This window comes from Clarias gariepinus, unplaced genomic scaffold (genome assembly GCF_024256425.1).
Source record: "Clarias gariepinus isolate MV-2021 ecotype Netherlands unplaced genomic scaffold, CGAR_prim_01v2 scaffold_30, whole genome shotgun sequence".
Lineage (NCBI taxonomy): Eukaryota > Metazoa > Chordata > Actinopteri > Siluriformes > Clariidae > Clarias > Clarias gariepinus.
In genome coordinates, this window is record NW_026520997.1 from 312,501 (window position 1) to 332,446 (window position 19,946).

At 45.9% G+C, this 19,946-nt stretch overlaps 2 protein-coding genes across 3 annotated transcripts in view; both read left to right on the top strand.

The window, feature by feature from the left end:
• Positions 1-7,384, top strand: part of LOC128516994 (pleckstrin homology-like domain family B member 3) — a 41,280-nt gene extending 33,896 nt beyond the window's left edge. Inside the window, exons 8-14 of one of the 2 annotated variants that reach the window (XM_053490719.1) lie at positions 15-84; positions 1,765-1,882; positions 4,394-4,481; positions 5,174-5,317; positions 5,693-5,903; positions 6,059-6,144; positions 6,388-7,384. In XM_053490719.1, coding sequence (XP_053346694.1) covers positions 15-84; positions 1,765-1,882; positions 4,394-4,481; positions 5,174-5,317; positions 5,693-5,903; positions 6,059-6,144; positions 6,388-6,522 — 852 coding nt within the window. In that variant the 3' untranslated portion in view covers positions 6,523-7,384. The remainder of the gene's footprint in view (positions 1-14; positions 85-1,764; positions 1,883-4,393; positions 4,482-5,173; positions 5,318-5,692; positions 5,904-6,058; positions 6,145-6,387) is intronic. The other variant, XM_053490720.1, reaches the window with a different exon arrangement.
• Positions 7,385-9,199: 1,815 nt separating this feature from the next.
• pabpc1a (poly(A) binding protein, cytoplasmic 1a) lies at positions 9,200-17,678 on the top strand. Its single transcript, XM_053490648.1, has 15 exons — positions 9,200-9,909; positions 13,140-13,333; positions 13,412-13,527; positions 13,658-13,797; positions 13,984-14,078; positions 14,177-14,314; positions 14,394-14,489; positions 14,602-14,874; positions 15,027-15,117; positions 15,311-15,424; positions 15,595-15,737; positions 15,882-15,966; positions 16,801-16,931; positions 17,126-17,235; positions 17,317-17,678. The coding sequence occupies exons 1-14, from the start codon at positions 9,717-9,719 to the stop codon at positions 17,213-17,215; spliced, it is 1,899 nt and encodes a 632-aa protein (XP_053346623.1). The 5' UTR covers positions 9,200-9,716; the 3' UTR covers positions 17,216-17,235; positions 17,317-17,678.
• Positions 17,679-19,946: the final 2,268 nt, after the last annotated feature.

Sequence of the window (19,946 nt, forward strand, 5' to 3'; positions counted from 1 at the left end):
TCTGTGTGTTTCAGGACGTGTCAGGTTCAACACGGAGACGGAGCTCACATCGAAAAGTCTCGGAGCGGCCAATGTCAGTGCAGGGTGAGGCGACACCCAAGTGTAGACTTATGGAGTGTCAAAGGTTGGGAGTGTCAAAGGTACGGAGTGTAAACCGTACGGAGTGTAGACCGTTCGGAGTGTAGACCGTACGGAGTGTAGACCGTTCGGAGTGTAGACCGTACGGAGTGTAGACCGTACGGAGTGTAGACCGTTCGGAGTGTAGACCGTTCGGAGTGTAGACCGTTCGGAGTGTAGACCGTACGGAGTGTAGACCGTACGGAGTGTAGACCGTACGGAGTGTAGACCGTTCGGAGTGTAGACCGTTCGGAGTGTAGACCGTTCGGAGTGTAGACCGTTCGGAGTGTAGACCGTACGGAGTGTAGACCGTACGGAGTGTAGACCGTTCGGAGTGTAGACCGTTCGGAGTGTAGACCGTTCGGAGTGTAGACCGTTCGGAGTGTAGACCGTTCGGAGTGTAGACCGTTCGGAGTGTAGACCGTACGGAGTGTAGACCGTACGGAGTGTAGACCGTTCGGAGTGTAGACCGTTCGGAGTGTAGACCGTTCGGAGTGTAGACCGTTCGGAGTGTAGACCGTTCGGAGTGTAGACCGTTCGGAGTGTAAAGTTTTAGACATGTGAGTTTAAAAGAGTGTAGAGTTATGGAGTGTAAAAGGTACAGGGTTTTGAGTTACAGAGTGTAGAGTTATATTAAAGTAGTCTAGAATTACACTGATACAGCGTAGTTACAGTGTAGTGTAGAATAATTTTAATAGAGCATAGAGTTAAGTTTGGAGTCTCATTAAAAAAATCTGGTAAAATTTCTAAATTTAACTCTGGGGGATTTTATTTTAATGTGCAGCTCTGATTTTAAATTCGATATTCATAAACTGTTATTAAATCATTATTGTATAATTAATCAATAATTACTAACTCGTGCTCATGCTGTTGTACTGAATATATTCTGAAGATATTCAGTACAGTGATAGACACTCCTGAGAAACTCACCAGATTTACTCTATACTTACACTTATTACACTTTAGAATATCAGCTCCGTTAACTTCAGGGTTCTGGGGTCGATTCCCAAATGGCGTTAAATGGAAAGCTAGCGCACTATGTAGGGTGTACACTCCCCCTTGTTCCACACACCAAGTAGTGCCCTTGATCAGGGGTTAGAGAGGGATTTGGGATTCAGCCTTGTGTTAGAAGCTAGTTAGCTTCGTGGCTGAGCGTTAGCCGTGAACAGAACGACGCGGACGGTTCAGAGGCGATTCAGAAGGACTTAGAAGTGATGAGTGCAGAGACGGCGTGTTGTTTAAGACGCCATAACGTTATCAGATGTGTGTTCTTACTGAAAGTGCTTCTGTGACTGGGTGTGAATGTGGGTTTAGTCAGACAGCTGCTCTCTCCTCAGTACTGCGGACCGTACAGACCTACTCTCACCCACGCTGAGACACACAGTTAGTGTCATTAACCACTGGACAACACCTGTACTGTAATGTATAATAATAATAATAATAATAATAATAAATGTTTCGCCTGCTATTCTGAAGGCAGGGGTTCGATTCCCAGCCAGTGCACAAACCCCAGTCCTGTCGACATATTTCAATTTAATTCTGAAAAACTCATCATGAGCAAACAGTGTTGTCAGTGTACAAGGTCACCCAGGTGTTCCACTAAGACCTTTGTGTGTGTACGTGCGCGTTCGTGTGTGTGTGTTTCAGGACTGATGAGGAATCCTGACACTCCTCCACTTCCTCACTCCAGACACAGACTCAGTAACGGAAACGCTAACGGCTTCCACACACCAACTAACAGCACCTGCAGCACCCGCGCAGCCAGGTGAGACACACATACACACACACACACACACACACACCCAACACACAAAGAGGCTAGCACATGTATTACAGTGGTCACTCAAGCGGAATGTCTGACTGCCGCGCACTCTCGCGGCAAACAGCAACAGCCAAAATAAATCAGTCGCAATTCAAAGTAATTTGTGAAATGACCGCCAGGTGGCGCAAAGGGACATTTTGCTAAAACAGCAGAAACAACAGCTCGAGGGCTTGTAAAAACATTTTTATTTTTAATGGTAAAATAAAATCATTACGAGCACAACGTAATAATCTTTGTATAATAAAATGACTCGTGGCATGAATCTACACGAGGCGCTTCAGTTTCAAATAATCATTTAACGCTGAACCCAAACAGCAAAAGAACATAAAAATAATAATCTAAAGAATAATAATCATCTTGATTTTAGCTGTTTATGTCCAGCATTGAAAAATTATTTAATTATTAATAATCAAAGCTGCTCACATGGCACGTGCTTTCACTTAAAAAAATGCAGTGTTTAATCAGCAAGTATATGTCGCCTCTCTTTATGAGAGATAAATATTCTGACTAAAACAAAGCTGCTCATATCAGGAGCATTTTAATGAAAGTGGAGATGAAAAGTAGAAGTGTGTAACAACAACACAGCATAATGCATGTGTGTAAATGGCCGAAATGTGGTTGTGGATTAATCTTTTAGTGAATGTAAAATGTTCGCGTGAACCCATGTCAGATGAACGCGCGCGCCGATATGAGAGATTTATAAGAGATTTCTCTTTTCCAGAAATATAACAAACACACTATAAATAAGCGCTGTCTTTGCGGCGCTGTGCGAAACGCACGCCGATGTGAGCCGCCGTATCTCAGTCATAATATACAAATGTGTTTTAGCTGTGTAGTGGACCGGGCGCGCAACCTCTCGCGGGTGAGCCTCTGAATACACCATTTTAACGGGAGTGGGGATAAGAAACACCGCACCGGCAGAACTAGACTAATGATTATAAATGCGTCGGGGAAAACAGCAAGAAAACTGACTGGTCATTTTAATAATTCATTGATAGTTGATGTCTTTTCGTTTCGGCTGTGAGTGGATGCGCTGTAGTAATCCACGTTTCATATGAATTACATAAGCTGATTTTTTTTCCATTAGTTTATATAAAAGCAGACATTTTGCTTTCTGTAAGTACATATTTTTCATGTCTGTGAGGCGAGTATACACGGACTTTCGGTTTATTTTCTAATGCGCTCAAGTTCACAGAAACCGATACAGAATAGCGCTGTATCCCTGTTTGCTTTCATTATTTTACAACATCATAACGTTTTCTTGTCATTGTGCGTGCACTTAAATAAAAGTGAAGTCTTATAAAGGCTATGTAGCTTATATAGGTTTATTATATAGTTTTTGCCCATTAATCTGACAACACCTGTGACTCGCCCACGTTTTACATTTACATTTAGGCATTTGGCAGACGCTCTAATCCAGAGCGACTTACATTTTTATCTCATTACACATCTGAGCAGTTGAGGGTTAAGGGCCGCGCTCAAGGGCCCAACAGTGGCAACTTGGTGGTTGTGGGGTTTGAACCTGGGATCTTCTGAACCATAGTCCAATGTTTATCAGGTTTTCTGATACACACAGCCAGAGTTTTCTGTTACGCATGATAAAATATAAAGGCTCACTGTGTTAACATTTACTTTGCTTAAATTCGATGGAACTAAGAAACCCCTATATTTAAGTTCTAAATGTGTACTGTAATTTTAGTACTGTGATGATAAATTAGTTTAATGTTTCACTTGTATTTTATAAGGTTTTTGCCGGCGGTGGTACAGCACAACGGGGGTGCTGGGATGTGAAAATGTAATTTGTTCAAATGTTTTTATTATTTATTAAAGAACATTATGATGATCATAACAGCCTACTGCATTTAATTCTTATAATAACGCCAAAACACATCGACATCTGCTGACGCAGTAGCACAACCTGACAATGTTAGAATTTTTATGGTCATTTATTTTCATTTATTTCAGTTAATAAATCTAATAGAAATTTAAAGAACACAAAATATAAGATGACAAAAAACATACATGCGTAGCTTTTCTAATTACACATGATAAAATCTAATGGCTCACTGTGTTAACGTTTACTTTGCTTAAATTCGATCCTAATAAGATTTAATTTAATTAAAATTCTACATTTGTACTGTAATTTTAGTTCTGCGATTATGAATTTATTTAACTACAATGTTTCACTTGATTTTATCCGCTACTACATGCCGCTCTAAAGGAGCTGCGGCTCATTAACCCCTGAGAGAATGAACTGAGGCCCGAGGCGTCAGTCTGTAGTTATATAGCGCCACTCAGTGGTAGAAGCCAGCAAACGCACAAACCCAAATGCTGCCATCGTGAGGCGTGGCGGTAAAACCAGAATACCGCATGAGTAACATCTGTATGTGCTTGTGTGTGTGTGTCTGTGTGTGTGTGTGTGTGTGTGTGTGTGTGTGTGTGTGTGTGTCACAGCCCAAACCTGCGTCTGGTCGACCTTGTGGAGATCGAGAGAAAACTGAAGGAAGCTAGAGCGGAGAGAGAGAGACTGCTGAAGGAGAGGGTACACACACACACACACACACACACACTTACTCACTCACTCACACACAGACTCACGCACACACACACACAGACTCACAGACTCACACACACACACACACACACAGACTCACACACAAACACACTCACACACACACACACTCACTAACTCACACATAGACTCAGAGACTCACGCACACACACACACACAGACTCACACACAAACACACTCACACACACACACAGACTCACACACACACAGACTCACACACACAGACTCACACACAAACACACTCACTCACACACACACACACACACACACACACACACACACACACAGAGACTCACACACACATAGACTCACACACACAGACACACACTCACACACACACACACACACACACACAGAGACTCACACACACATAGACTCACACACACACAGACACACACTCACACTCACACACAGACACACACTCACACACACACACACACACAGAGACTCACACACACATAGACTCACACACACACAGACACACACTCACACACAGACACACACTCACACACACACACACACACACATAGACTCACACACACACACAGACTCACACACACACACACACACACACACACACACACACACACACAGCTGCCATCTAAATGGTGTTAGTGTGTAGGGGTTACAGTGTGTGTTAACCTGTCTGTCTCTGACTGTAGGAGGAGAGGAGATGTCTCACTGTAGAGGACACACTTAACAAGCCAGACGACCTGAATACACACACACACCTCCACACACAAACACACACAAACACCCACCCAGAGGAGGAGCCTGAGGAGAACCACACCCAGAACACACCTGAGGTGTGTGTGTGTGTGTGTGTGTGTGTGTGTGTGTGTGTGTGTGTGTGTGAAGGTGTGTGTGTGTGTGTGAAGGTGTGTGTGTGTGTGTGTGAGTGTGTGTGTGTGTGGAGGTGAAAACACCTAACACACACATACTCTTATCGTTCTGTCTTTCACTTTATTTAGTTGTTCCCTCTTTAGGGACCCTTAAACGTTGTGTTTAGACCCCTTGGGGATTAGGGTTCATCCCTTCAGTCCTTATCTGATCTGTCGCTCCTCACATCCTTTACTTCCTCTTTCCTATTTTTCTTTTCTTTCCTCGTGCCTTTTCTTTCGTTCTCTTTATGTCTCTTTAGTCGTGTCTTCCTTTAACTCCCTCCTCACTGTGGTGTGCAGCAGCACGGCGTCCCTCTCTTCCTCACGCCGAACTTTGACCTTCGGGCGCACGTGGAGAGTCTGGGGCACGGCGTGGCGGGGTGTCTGGGCGTTCGCTTGTTGCCGCGGCGATGTTGCGGGTTCCTGACGAAGCGAGGCGGCCGGGTGAAGACGTGGAAGAGGAGGTGGTTCCTGTTCGACATGGACCATCGCAGACTGGCGTATTACACCGGTGAGGAACATCACGCTCCGTGTCGCCGAGCCGACACTGAACTCACTCACACACGTCCCTGAAGCAGCTACTGAGCTCATGCTAAGGCTAGTCCGGCTAGACGTTCACTCACTCCAGCTGTGCCAGTGTCTGATAATCTTCTGTCTGTGTCTCAGATCAGGACGAGAAGAAGCTGAAGGGTGTGATCTACTTCCAGGCCATAGAGGAAGTTTATTACGATCACCTCCGAACGGCGAACACGGTGAGGGCCCGGCTTTCCCTCATTCATCCCTCTCACTCCATCCTCACTTCCTCTTACCACCTACACACTCTGTTAAACCTTCATTAAAGATGATTTTACAGAACTGTTCTTTTACTTTATTTCCTTCTTCTTTGTTATTTTTCTCCTTTATTCATGTATTCTTATTTCCTGTATCCTAATTTTGTCTTTCATGTCTTCATTCTTCTCTTTTTTGTCTGCCTTTATCTCCTCTCGTCTCCCCAGTCTCCGAGGCCGAGCCTGACGTTCTGTGTGAAGACGTACGAGCGCCTTTTTTTCCTCGTGGCTCCGAGTGCTGAGAGCATGCGCATCTGGATGGACGTGATCGTAACAGCAACAGATGAACACAGCCGCTACTGACACTATCAATACATACATACACAAACGCCCACACACACACACACACACACACACACACACACACATAGCGAGGAGACCGGGCGTGAACCAGGAGACGCTCACTCCGGCTGTGTGGAGAGACTCCGTAATCAACCTTCATTTCTCAGTATAGGGGAAAAGGAACATGTGGGATTTGATGCACCTGGCAGTTTACACACACACACACACACACACACACAAGTTTACTTCTGTTTTTACTCTCAGACACGAATATTATTTTTGTACGACTGTAAGCAATAACATGTTTCATCTTTATCCACGATACAGAGATGTTGTAAATGTTGCAGAAAGGTAAAGAATGTTTAATTGCACTTATTGTCGAGTGTTTTCGCCTTTGATCAGGTGAAGTGAAGTGTGGAGGACGATCTCAATCCAGTGTTTTAATCTCAGTCAGGTTTATGGGAAAATGTCACTTATAACATGTTTATAAGCGTTTATATGTTTAGGATGCTGTCTCCTAACTGAGGGTGTGTTATCTCTCTCTCTCTCTCTCTGTGGGAAACCTGCATAATTACATTTCGTGTTCTAGCGTGTCCACTTCCTGTTCGTCCCTGTCTTACAGGACCTTCAACTTTACTGTGTCAATGTGTAGGTCAAGAGGAGACTTTACCCAGAAAGCATTGCTGCAGTTTGTGACGCAGCTTCCCTTTGATAACAATAAAGGGCGTGGTGATAACAGTAGTGGAACCTGCTGCCATCTAGGGTCCTTTTTAGGAACTGATTAGAACTACACTACATTTAACTCTCTACTGTATTTATTTAATTTCAGGTTTGTTGTTAACATTGAGGGGGAAATGTTTAATAGAAAAAAGGAAATTAAGCATTTCAGTGTTTCCTATTCTTTATTTCCTTTGTTTTCAGTGTCACTTCACTAACATGACCTTTAAGTATTTGCAGAATATTACTTTAACAAATATAGTGCATCTCAAAAAAATTCATATATATATGGAAAATATATTCATATATCATGGAAAAAGTTAACCTTTTTATTGAAACTCATATAGATTTATTACATGAAAAGTGAAATATTTCAAGGCCTTTTTTGTTCCAGCTCATGGAAATTAAAAATAAATAAAAGGAATACAGGAATTTACAATAAAAAATTCTGAAAAATCATGTTAGTTTCAGCATGAAGGCGATCAGCTTGTGCCACTGCTGAGGCGTTATTGAGGATCAGGTTGCTTTAAAAGCAGCCTTCAGCTGAACTGTATTGTTGGGTCTGTGTTTCTCGTCTTCCTCTAAACAAAAGCATAGATGTTCTCTATAGGGTTCAGGTCAAATGAGATGGCTGGCTATTAAAGCACGGTAACATCACGGTCAGATGTCGTTTTGAGCTGTGGGTAGGTGCCAAGTCCTGCTGGGGAAAAAAAATTAGCATATTTATAAAGAGCTCGAAAATCTCCTGATAGTGTTGACATTGGACCTAAGAAAAAACACAGTGGACCAACACCAGCGGGTTATATGGCTCCCAAAATCATCATTAACTATGGAAACCTCACACTGGACTTCAAGCTTCTCTCTTCCTCCAGACTCTAAGAGCTGAAATGCAAAATGTAATTTAATTTGGTTCAGGAGTGGTTTAACACTAGCAATGCTGCAGTTGTAACCCATGTCCCGAATACTTCCGTGTGTGGTGGCGGCTCTTGGTGCACTGACTCCCGCTCCATGCGTGTACTGAACTAGACTGGGAGATACGCAGTATTTATACTGCATGAATTGTAATGTACTCAAACTACAAATGAAAAATTCTTATATTTTAAGACGCTGGATTTTTTTTTTTCATGAGCTGTAATCACTTCAGGGTTTAAAATATTTCACTTTACATCTAATGCATCCAGAATATTCTCAATATTAAACTTTTTTGAGACGCACTCTACACAGACTTTATTTGTGTGTCTTTAGTAAACGCACTCATGTACACCCAGCATCGTGAGTCCACCTGACGGCGTGTTCGTTGGAGGAAACCAGTACATGAGAGGGGAAACACTGGGAACACTCCAGAATCCCAGTGCAGGTGAGCTGAGTGTGGGAGTCTGGAGACCCTGGAGCTGTGAGGGTTGACCCCACCCTCTGCACCACTACGCCACCTGGTGTGGGTTCATACAATTTACTCAGACCTGTAGGTTTCTGTGTGTTTTGGAATAGATTACATCTACAATCAAGGGCACAAAGTTTGCACACCCTTAAAACTAAGTGGAAGAAAATCTCAAAACACGTCACATGATTTTATACATTATCTGAGATTTAAATACATTAGGTTTGTGCTCACTTTTCCAATATGAGTAAACCTTCAGTTCTCCCCTGACCTGTGGAACCACTGGCCCATTAAACTGTTGAACCTTTTACAGAGAACTTCTTCACAATGAACACAAACTGATCATTGTGACGTTTCTATTAGCATTAGCCTCTCTCACTCTGTGACGTTTCAATCTCAGTAGATTAGAGTTTGTTAAAGAACTGCAGGCGTTTGAAGCAGGAAGTACGAAGTGTTGGGATCATATCTACGGGTTTATGTCATATTGTAGACTGGTTCTATTTCATACGTTACTCTTGACCACTTAAAACTAGTTCCTACTTTTTAAACTTTGACTTCCGGAGGAAAAGGTTTTTTTTTTTTTAAGTGGGAGGCGGCTTCCGGTTCCGCCCCTCTTCCGTCCAGTGCTGTGGTGAGCGCGTGTGCCCCTGAGCGAGCCTCGGCACACATCTTATTAAAAAAATCAAAAATACAAAAAAAATTACAAAACAGAAAATCAACAAAAAATCTATTTTCGTCTTTGTAACCGAGACTCGGTGAAGCAGTGGAGTCGCAGCCGGATTATCAGCTTTATCTCCCGGACCAGGTTAGCGTAACTAGCATTTTTAAGGGATTAGCTTAGTGTGCTAACTGATTAGCATTAGCGCACAGCAGGTCGTCGACGGATTTTCTGTCTTTAGTGTTTTATCTTATCGAATTTGTCATTTTTTTAAAGAGAAAAAAATAATTATCGGATCTAAATCCTAATCGGTTTGTTTGTGTGAAAAACAAACCGTGAGTTTAGTTGCCATAGTTACCGAGCGTTTAGATTAGACTAGCCCGCTAGCAGCGTGTGTGGCCTGAGCCGCGCGCTCCCTGTGTTTCCGGTTAGATCAGTGCGCGTGAACAGAAGGTGCTGAAGATGAACCCCAGCGCTCCCAGTTACCCCATGGCCTCCCTGTACGTGGGGGATCTACACCCTGACGTCACCGAGGCCATGCTGTACGAGAAGTTCAGCCCCGCGGGTCCGATCCTCTCCATCCGGGTCTGCAGGGACATGATGACCCGCCGCTCGCTGGGGTACGCCTACGTCAACTTCCAGCAGCCCGCCGACGGTCAGTGGTCACCTCACACACACACCACCTCACACACACACTTACACACACCACCTCACACACACCACCTCACACACACACACCACCTCACACACACCACCTCACACACACACCACCTCACACACACACACCACCTCACACACACCACCTCACACACACCACCACACACACACCACCTCACACACACCACCTCACACACACACCACCTCACACACACACCACCTCACACACACACCACCTCACACACACACTTACACACACCACCTCACACACACACCACCTCACACACACACCACCTCACACACACACCACCTCACACACACACCACCTCACACCACCTCACACACACCACCTCACACACACACACCACCTCACACACACACACCACCTCACACACACACACCACCTCACACACACACACCACCTCACACACACCACCTCACACACACACTTACACACACACCACCTCACACACACACCACCTCACACACACACCACCTCACACACACACCACCTCACACACACACACCACCTCACACACACACCACCTCACACACACACTTACACACACCACCTCACACACACCACCTCACACACACCACCTCACACACACACCACCTCACACACACACCACCTCACACACACACCACCTCACACACACCACCTCACACACACACTTACACACACACCACCTCACACACACCACCTCACACACACCACCTCACACACACACCACCTCACACACACACCACCTCACACACACACCACCTCACACACACACCACCTCACACACACACCACCTCACACACACACCACCTCACACCACCTCACACACACCACCTCACACACACACACCACCTCACACACACACACCACCTCACACACACACACCACCTCACACACACACACTTACACACACACCACCTCACACACACACTTACACACACACCACCTCACACACACACCACCTCACACACACACCACCTCACACACACACCACCTCACACACACACACCACCTCACACACACACACCACCTCACACACACACACCACCTCACACACACACACCACCTCACACACACACACCACCTCACACACACACCACCTCACACCACCTCACACACACCACCTCACACACACACACCACCTCACACACACACACCACCTCACACACACACACCACCTCACACACACACACCACCTCACACACACACCACCTCACACACACCACCTCACACACACCACCTCACACACACACTTACACACACACCACCTCACACACACACCACCTCACACACACACACCACCTCACACACACACACCACCTCACACACACACACCACCTCACACACACACACCACCTCACACACACACACCACCTCACACACACACCACCTCACACACACACACCACCTCACACACACACACCACCTCACACACACACACCACCTCACACACACACACCACCTCACACACACACCACCTCACACACACACACACTTACACACACACACCACCTCACACACACACCACCTCACACACACACCACCTCACACACACCACCTCACACACACCACCTCACACACACCACCTCACACACACACCACCTCACACACACACACCACCTCACACACACACACCACCTCACACACACACACCACCTCACACACACACCACCTCACACACACACACCACCTCACACACACACACCACCTCACACACACACACCACCTCACACACACACCACCTCACACACACACCACCTCACACACACACCACCTCACACACACACCAACTCACACACACACCACCTCACACACACACCACCTCACACACACACCACCTCACACACACACCACCTCACACACACACCACCTCACACACACACCACCTCACACACACACCACCTCACACACACACTTCACACACACACCACCTCACACACACACCACCTCACACACACACCACCTCACACACACACCACCTCACACACACCCCCTCACACACACACTTACACACACACCACCTCACACACACACCACCTCACACACACACCACCTCACACACACACCACCTCACACACACACACTTACACACACACACCACCTCACACACACACACCACCTCACACACACACTTACACACACACCACCTCACACACACACCACCTCACACACACACCACCTCACACACACACACCACAACACACACACACCACAACACACACACACCACAACACACACACACCACCACACCACACACACACACACACACACCACCTCACCACACACACACACACACACACACCACCTCACCACACACACCACCACAAACACACACACACCACCACACACACACACACCACCTCACCACACACACACACACACCACCTCACCACACACACACACACACCACCTCACCACACACACACACACACCACCACAAACGCACACACACACTTATTCACTCTCTACAGGGGCAGCCAAAAGTATTGGGACAGAAGTGGCATTCAGTGTTTTAATCCTGTTCTCAATTTCTTAAGCTGATTGAGGTAATTGTAACGAGTGTGTTATTTTCTGCAGTAAAGTTGCGTTACAACAGTCTGTATTTAGTCTGAAGCCCTTTATTCTTCAGAACCGGCTGGATCCAGCTGGGCACAGAGTCAGACACACCGTCTGCAGCAGTCAAAACTCCGTCTGCCCGATTGCTTCCTAAAGATCAGGAACAGAAATTAGTTTGGGCCAGAATTTTACAGTTCACCTGAGAGTTCCTGAGTGTTTTTCTTCAGAGACCTCAGAAAGTAAAAGTCCTGCCATGAGTGTGTTTTCTGCAGTAAGTGAGTGAGTTGATCAAATATAAATTAAATTGTAGTCAGGATAACTAATTAGTGACATCACCTGTCATGTCCACACGACACATGCTGTCTGAATACTTTTGGCCTGGGTGTTGTAAGACCCCGTCTGGTTTATGGTTCTCACTGAGGTTTCATGTGACCAGATAAATTTGTATCTGATCAGACGTGTGAGGTGTGGGTTTAAAGCGTCTGTTTGTTCATGTCCTCTCTGATCTCCCCCCCCCACTCCCTCCCACACACACACACACCTGGTCAGTGTGTGGGTGGCTTGTGTCACTCTAATACTCTCCCTTGTGTCTTGAGTGTTCTCGAAGTGAGAAGTCACAGGCAGTGTAAGTGTAACGACTCTTAACGAGCTGCTTTTCATCCCTTCAGCCGAGCGAGCTCTGGACACGATGAACTTTGACGTGATTAAAGGCCGCCCCGTCCGCATCATGTGGTCCCAAAGAGACCCGTCGCTGAGGAAGAGCGGCGTCGGGAACATCTTCATCAAGAACCTCGACAAGTCCATCGATAACAAGGCTCTTTACGACACCTTCTCTGCCTTCGGGAACATCCTGTCCTGCAAGGTTTGGCGTGTGTGTGTGTAGTTTGAGCATGTTGTTCTGTTTTGTGCGTGTGTGTGTAATGCCGTGCTTCTCCTGAAGGTGGTGTGTGATGAGAACGGCTCTAAGGGTTATGGCTTTGTGCACTTCGAGACCCACGAGGCTGCAGAGAGAGCGATAGAGAAGATGAACGGCATGCTGCTCAACGACCGCAAAGTGTAAGGAGTGTGTTACAACTCTCACTGTGTGTGTGTGAGACTAACTTGTGAAGCTTAGGAGTTTAGCCGGACAGAGTTTACACCGTGTGTGTGTGTGTGTGTGTGTGTGTGTGTGTGTGTGTGTGTACAGGTTCGTCGGACGCTTTAAATCCCGTAAGGAGCGTGAGGCTGAGATGGGAGCTCGCGCCAAAGAGTTTACAAACGTCTACATCAAGAACTTCGGCGAGGACATGGACGACGAGAAACTCAAAGACATCTTCAGCAAATTCGGTGAGTGTGTGTGTGTGTATAAGACTTGGAGACCCACTGATCCTGTACTCTGATGGTGTTAGTACAGTTTATTACATACTCATCTGAGAGTCACATTAATTAATACATAGCGTTTGTTACGGGCAACACACACTACATGTACTAAGGATAACTCTGTATGGGTGTGTGTGTGTGTGTGTGTAACAGGGCCTGCGCTGAGTATTCGAGTCATGACTGATGAAGGCGGAAAATCTAAAGGCTTCGGCTTTGTGAGTTTTGAGAGACACGAAGACGCCCAGAGGGTGAGTGTGCACTACAGTACGAGTGACTCTCAGGGGGAGCTAGTGAACACTATGCTCAGGGCTGAGAGTTAATGGTGTGTGTGTGTGTGTGTGTGTAGGCTGTGGATGAGATGAACGGGAAGGAGTTAAACGGTAAGCAGGTGTACGTGGGTCGAGCACAGAAGAAAGGTGAGAGACAGACGGAGCTGAAACGAAAGTTTGAGCAGATGAAGCAGGACCGCATGACTCGCTACCAGGTACACACGCTCGCGTGCGCGCGCACACACTCACTCACTCACACACACACACTCTGCTAACCTCTGTCATGTGCTGTAGGGTGTGAACCTGTACGTAAAGAATCTGGACGATGGTCTGGATGACGAGCGTCTCCGTAAAGAGTTCTCACCTTTTGGAACCATCACGAGCGCCAAGGTACTCCCCAGAAACACCCCCCCCCATGTTTGCTCTCACACTGCCAGCCTGAGCGCTGCAGTGTTACCTCTCATGTGTTAACGTTAGCATGTGTCTCTGCTGCCCCCTGCAGGTGATGATGGAGGGCGGTCGATCAAAGGGCTTCGGCTTCGTGTGTTTCTCGTCGCCGGAGGAGGCCACCAAGGCGGTGACGGAGATGAACGGCCGCATCGTCGCCACCAAGCCGCTGTACGTCGCGCTGGCGCAGCGCAAAGAGGAGCGTCAGGCGCATCTCACCAACCAGTACATGCAGAGGATGGCCAGCGTGCGCGCCGTCCCAAACCCTGTGCTCAACCCCTACCAGCCCGCACCCCCGTCAGGGTACTTCATGGCTGCCATTCCTCAGGTACGTACACACACACACACACACACACACACACAGTTTCTAATCAACATTATATATATATATATATATATACACTCAGCTTACACTGTTATATCTGCCTAACATGTGTGTTCTGGTGTGTGTGTGTGTGTGTGTGTGTGTGTGTGAGACAGGCCCAGAACAGAGCTGCCTATTACCCCAGCAGTCAGCTGGCACAGCTCCGCCCAAGTCCCCGCTGGGCCACCCAGAGCGTCCGGCCGCAGCGTGAGTGACCCAGCTACTCTCACACACACACACACACACACACACACACACACACACACACACACACACACACAGTGACGCCCCTGGCTCTGCCCAAAACCTTCTACTTGTCCCCTATGTGCTTAATCAAGGTGTATCATGTGTATACTCCTGGCGCTTTTTGATGACATCACATTGTGCCTCCTGTATGCAGATTTCCAGAACATGCCAAACGCAATCCGACCTGCAGCGCCACGCCCACAGACCTTTGGCACCATCCGCCCAGCGACCAATCAGGTGCCACGCATGATGCCCTCACAGCGCATGGGTGAGTTTGTGTGTATGCTTGCGCGTATGTGTGTGTGTCTGTGAGTGTGTGTGTGTGTATGTGTATATATATATATATATATATATATATATATATATATATATAAAATTACACACACACTCTTCAGGTTTTTCTCTTACATTCCTAACTCTGTGTGTGTGTGTGTGTAGCTTCTCAGGCGTTAGGCCCGCGTCCAGCCAATGCAGGTGCAGCTACAGCCGCGGCGCCGGTGCGAGCGGTGCAGCAGTACAAGTACACACCTGGAGTACGCAACACACAACAACACCTGACGCCACAAGTCCCCATGCCACAGGTACACACACTTCACATGGCACTGTGTGTGTATCAGATTAACAGCCCACAAAGTAATCAGCTGGTTATTAGTGCTGTCCGAACTGAAGTGTGTATGTTGTAGTAATAGTGTGTGTATTAACGACGTGTGTGTGTGTGTTGTCAGGCTGCAGTACATGTACAGGGTCAGGAGCCGCTCACTGCCTCCATGCTGGCTGCCGCCCCCCCACAGGAGCAGAAGCAGATGCTGGGTAAGTTCTACACACACACACTCGCTCACACACACCCCATCACTACTCTGGGGAGAGTGTGTATTACCTCATTTCAACTACACTGGTGCTGGTGCTATTTACACTAGACAGGAGCTCAGCGGGAGCTGCATGATAATACGTCACAGGCCACGCCCACTAAACAGAAACCACCGTGGCCGATGTCAGTTTACTGGTTATTCTCCAAACTAGTATGAAAATGTATTTCAGTATCCAAAAGCAGTTTATTCGACGTGTTATAACCGCTGAAAGTCTTTCTTCATTTTTTTTTTTGCTTATACACTATTCGGTCGGTTGTTTGTGTGAAGCCTGCAACTATCAGTTCTTCTCTTATTTCCTCATACACTTTTTTTTTTTTTTTTTTTTTTTTTAAACGCACTTTTCAATTCCTGAAAAGGAATTTGCGCTCCACATTAACAGACTTTGGATCTCTGACATTTTTTTTTAACCGCTCCCTATAACTCCGCCCACCTCTCGTGACATCACGGGTTCTCGCAACTAGACCAGCAGAGTTTAGGGGCCGGTTCGGTGCTTATTTTAGGGCACCGGCACCAATTTTTTTCTGTGGAAAAGCGCACTGGTTCCAAAATTGGAAACCGGCACGGGAACCAGAGCAGTGGAAAAGGGGTATATGCGTGCAAGAGTAAAGTTTCTGGAAGCTGCCACTAGGGGGTGCACTGCTGCTATATTTTTTTTAAAAGCACACATTGGCTTTCAGCCCAAAGCTTTCATACAGTGTCTGTCTCCTCTAACTCTGTGTGTGTGTGTGTGTGTGTGTGTGTGTGTGTGTGTGTGTGTGTGTGTGTGTGTGTGTAGGTGAACGCCTGTTCCCATTGATCCAGAACATGCACCCGACCCTGGCTGGGAAAATTACTGGCATGCTGCTGGAGATCGACAACTCGGAGCTGCTGCACATGCTCGAGTCTCCAGAGTCACTGCGCTCCAAGGTGTGTATATATATATATACACACACACACACACACACACACACACACACACAGAGTACTAATTTTATGTGCGTTTATAAACAGTATGTGCTGTAGTACTGAGGGGGTTTGGGGGTTTTCTTGCAGGGGTGGGGTTTTAGCACTGTGGGTGGAGTTCTGTCAGTGTGCTTAAGTGTGTGTGTGTGTGTGTGTAGGTGGATGAGGCGGTGGCTGTGCTGCAGGCTCACCAGGCGAAGGAGAATGCTCAGAAATCTGTGAGCACCGCACCTGTTCCTGCTGTGTAATCACACATAACGAGAACCAGGTGTGTACTGATGCGGAAACACACACACACACACACACGGTGTGTGAAGTAACTTGTGTTTTTCCTCTCGTCCTCCCACAGGATAATCTCTCTGCGTTCAGCTGCTTCACCCAGACTGGGACAAGGAAAAAAATAAATAAATAATTAAACATAGAAAAAAATAAAACGCTGAAAAAAGAGAAAAGAAGAGAAAAGGAAAAAACAGATTTCAGATGCAAACACTGCCGGGTCTCACGGAGGCCCTGACTATAAATAAATAAATACACCCAAAAAAACGGCAAAACATTTAAAAATTAATTTGACATGAAATCATTCCTTTTGTTTTTATTCTTCTCGCTGTCTGAGTGTCTGTCTGTCTGTCTGTCCGTCTCGTCCTTCCTCACACTCGATAGCTGGGCTCTGGGAACATGTGAATTGGATTAATAAAGTTTGAAACATGTTTATCTTTGGTGTTTGTTGTCTTTTACTCCAACGCTGAGGTCTAAGCGTCTCGGACTCGTTCGATTCAATTTTGTTTGTATAGTGTTTAAAGAATTTATATTGTTGCAAAGCAGCTTTACACAACCTAAAGAATTAAGTGTGTTAAATAAGGCTGAAGGTCACAGCAAGGTCAATGTCTGAAATAGCTTTCACTGTAACAGATCTGTGTGCACATTGTAGTTACAGTAAAGACCAGACGACTGGCAGATGAACTTTGAGCTTTTGGTAACTCTATTGAAAAATCATCAACTGCAGGTTTGTGCCAGAAAACCAACCGGTTCCACTGAAATCTATCGATTCTGCCAGAACAGGAGGTCAGGGCCCGCATTCACAAAGCGTCTTAAGCCTAAAAGTTGCTCCTAGTGATGAAATTCCTAAAAACTTTAAAATTAAGAGTAGCGAGAAGGACTTAAGAGTTTCTATAGCAGAGGACAAAATGGCAGAAGGAAGAAATAATCTCCAAACACTGAACATGAAGCTAAAAGTAAACACGGCTCTTCTGTCCAGTTTGGATTGTTGACTACATATCATCCAAAAGTGCAACTTACAGAACAGACTGAACAGTAAAATCTGAGACATTTTCTTCCATCAATCTGAAATGGATCACAAGTAATAAAATCAGGATGATAAATAAATGTAAGAACTTAAATATAGTAACTACTGTGTGGAAATTAGTTGCTTCAAAAGGTAACACATTTACAATATTTGGCTGTTTCACTTAACTTTAATATATTTAGTCTATAGCTAAATAAAGTAGCCTGTAGTCATGATTATACAACTTCTTTATATACAAAAACCTTTTTAGAGGTTGTTTTTAATTAACCAATCACAGTCTTTGAATTGCTGCATAATCCTAAGTAACGGGGTCAAACACACACACACACACTAAGATAAAAGGTTTAGTATTGTCCTTACTCAGAGTTGCTCTCAGACGTTTCCTAAATCACTTTTAGCCTAAGATAGGAGGGGGCTCTCAGAGAATTCTATAAAGCTTTGTGAATACGGGCCCAGGTGTCCAAGCAGAACTCTGTCAGGATCAGGTGTTCTGAAAGCTCAGGGAGAAGCCCATTAAGAGCAGTTCTGGTTCTGAGAGAGCGCTGGGTGAGCGGTTCTGGTAAGAAAGTAGGGAGTGTGTGTGTGTGTGTGAGACGGTGTCTTTCCCGTTGCAGTCAGTGTGTGAGAGGTTACTGCAGATCAACAACCTTCAGCTTCTGTACAGTGTAATAAAGTGTACAGTCAGTATGATAAAGTGTGTTATAAATAACTTCAGGAGCTGACGGTGACTGACACACACACACACACACACACACACACGGTGCGCTGGTGGCCTTGACTGTTGGTGAGAGGAGCCAGTTTCAGGGACAAGATGAAAACACACATCACGTCATACAGCCTGAGTCACAATTACACACACACACACAACACTTGTCTCTACTGCTGTATCTACATTGGTTGATAACGTGAGGAACATGCTGTACCTGTGTGTATGTGTGTTTATTATAAATAGTTGAACCGATGTGTCTGAAGCTCAGAGTTCTTCTGATTATTAATGTGATCCAGACCCCCTCTGTCCTCTGGACCTGTCTGACTCGTCCTGGTGTCCCTCTTCTGGTTGGAGATCTCGTCACATGGACGCCCCGTGTGGTCTGTCTGGGATGCGTGTGGTGTCTGGGGACGGTTCCACTTTAACATGAAGACGGTCCTGTCCTTGGCTGATACAGACAGATGTTTCTCTGAGGACTCGTGACTGCAGTCACTCGATAGTTCAGGACTGGAGTTTCCTACAGTCTACCTGAGCCTCCAATAACCAACTGGACTCCATATGAACTTCTCCACATCTCCTGTTATACTGAACTTCCAGCCTCCTAACACACAGTATGAGTGCAGATCAATCCCTGCTATCTGTTTTCACACAGATGAGGATGGGTTCCCTGTTGAGTCTGGTTCCTCTCAAGGTTCCTTCCTATTACCATCTCAGGGGGTTTTTCCCTCAGCACCGTCACCCTCGGCTCGTTCATCAGGGACGATCTGATCATTCTGATTCACACACACACACATCTCATACACACTTATAATAATCATTGTGATTGTGTAAAGCTGCTTTACAACAATAACAACTGTTAAACGCGCTATACAAATAAAATAAATTATTGTTATTATTTATATTACACACACTTCAGGGTCCAATTTTGACTCCCGCCTCGGTGTGTGTGTGTGTGTGTGTGTGGAGT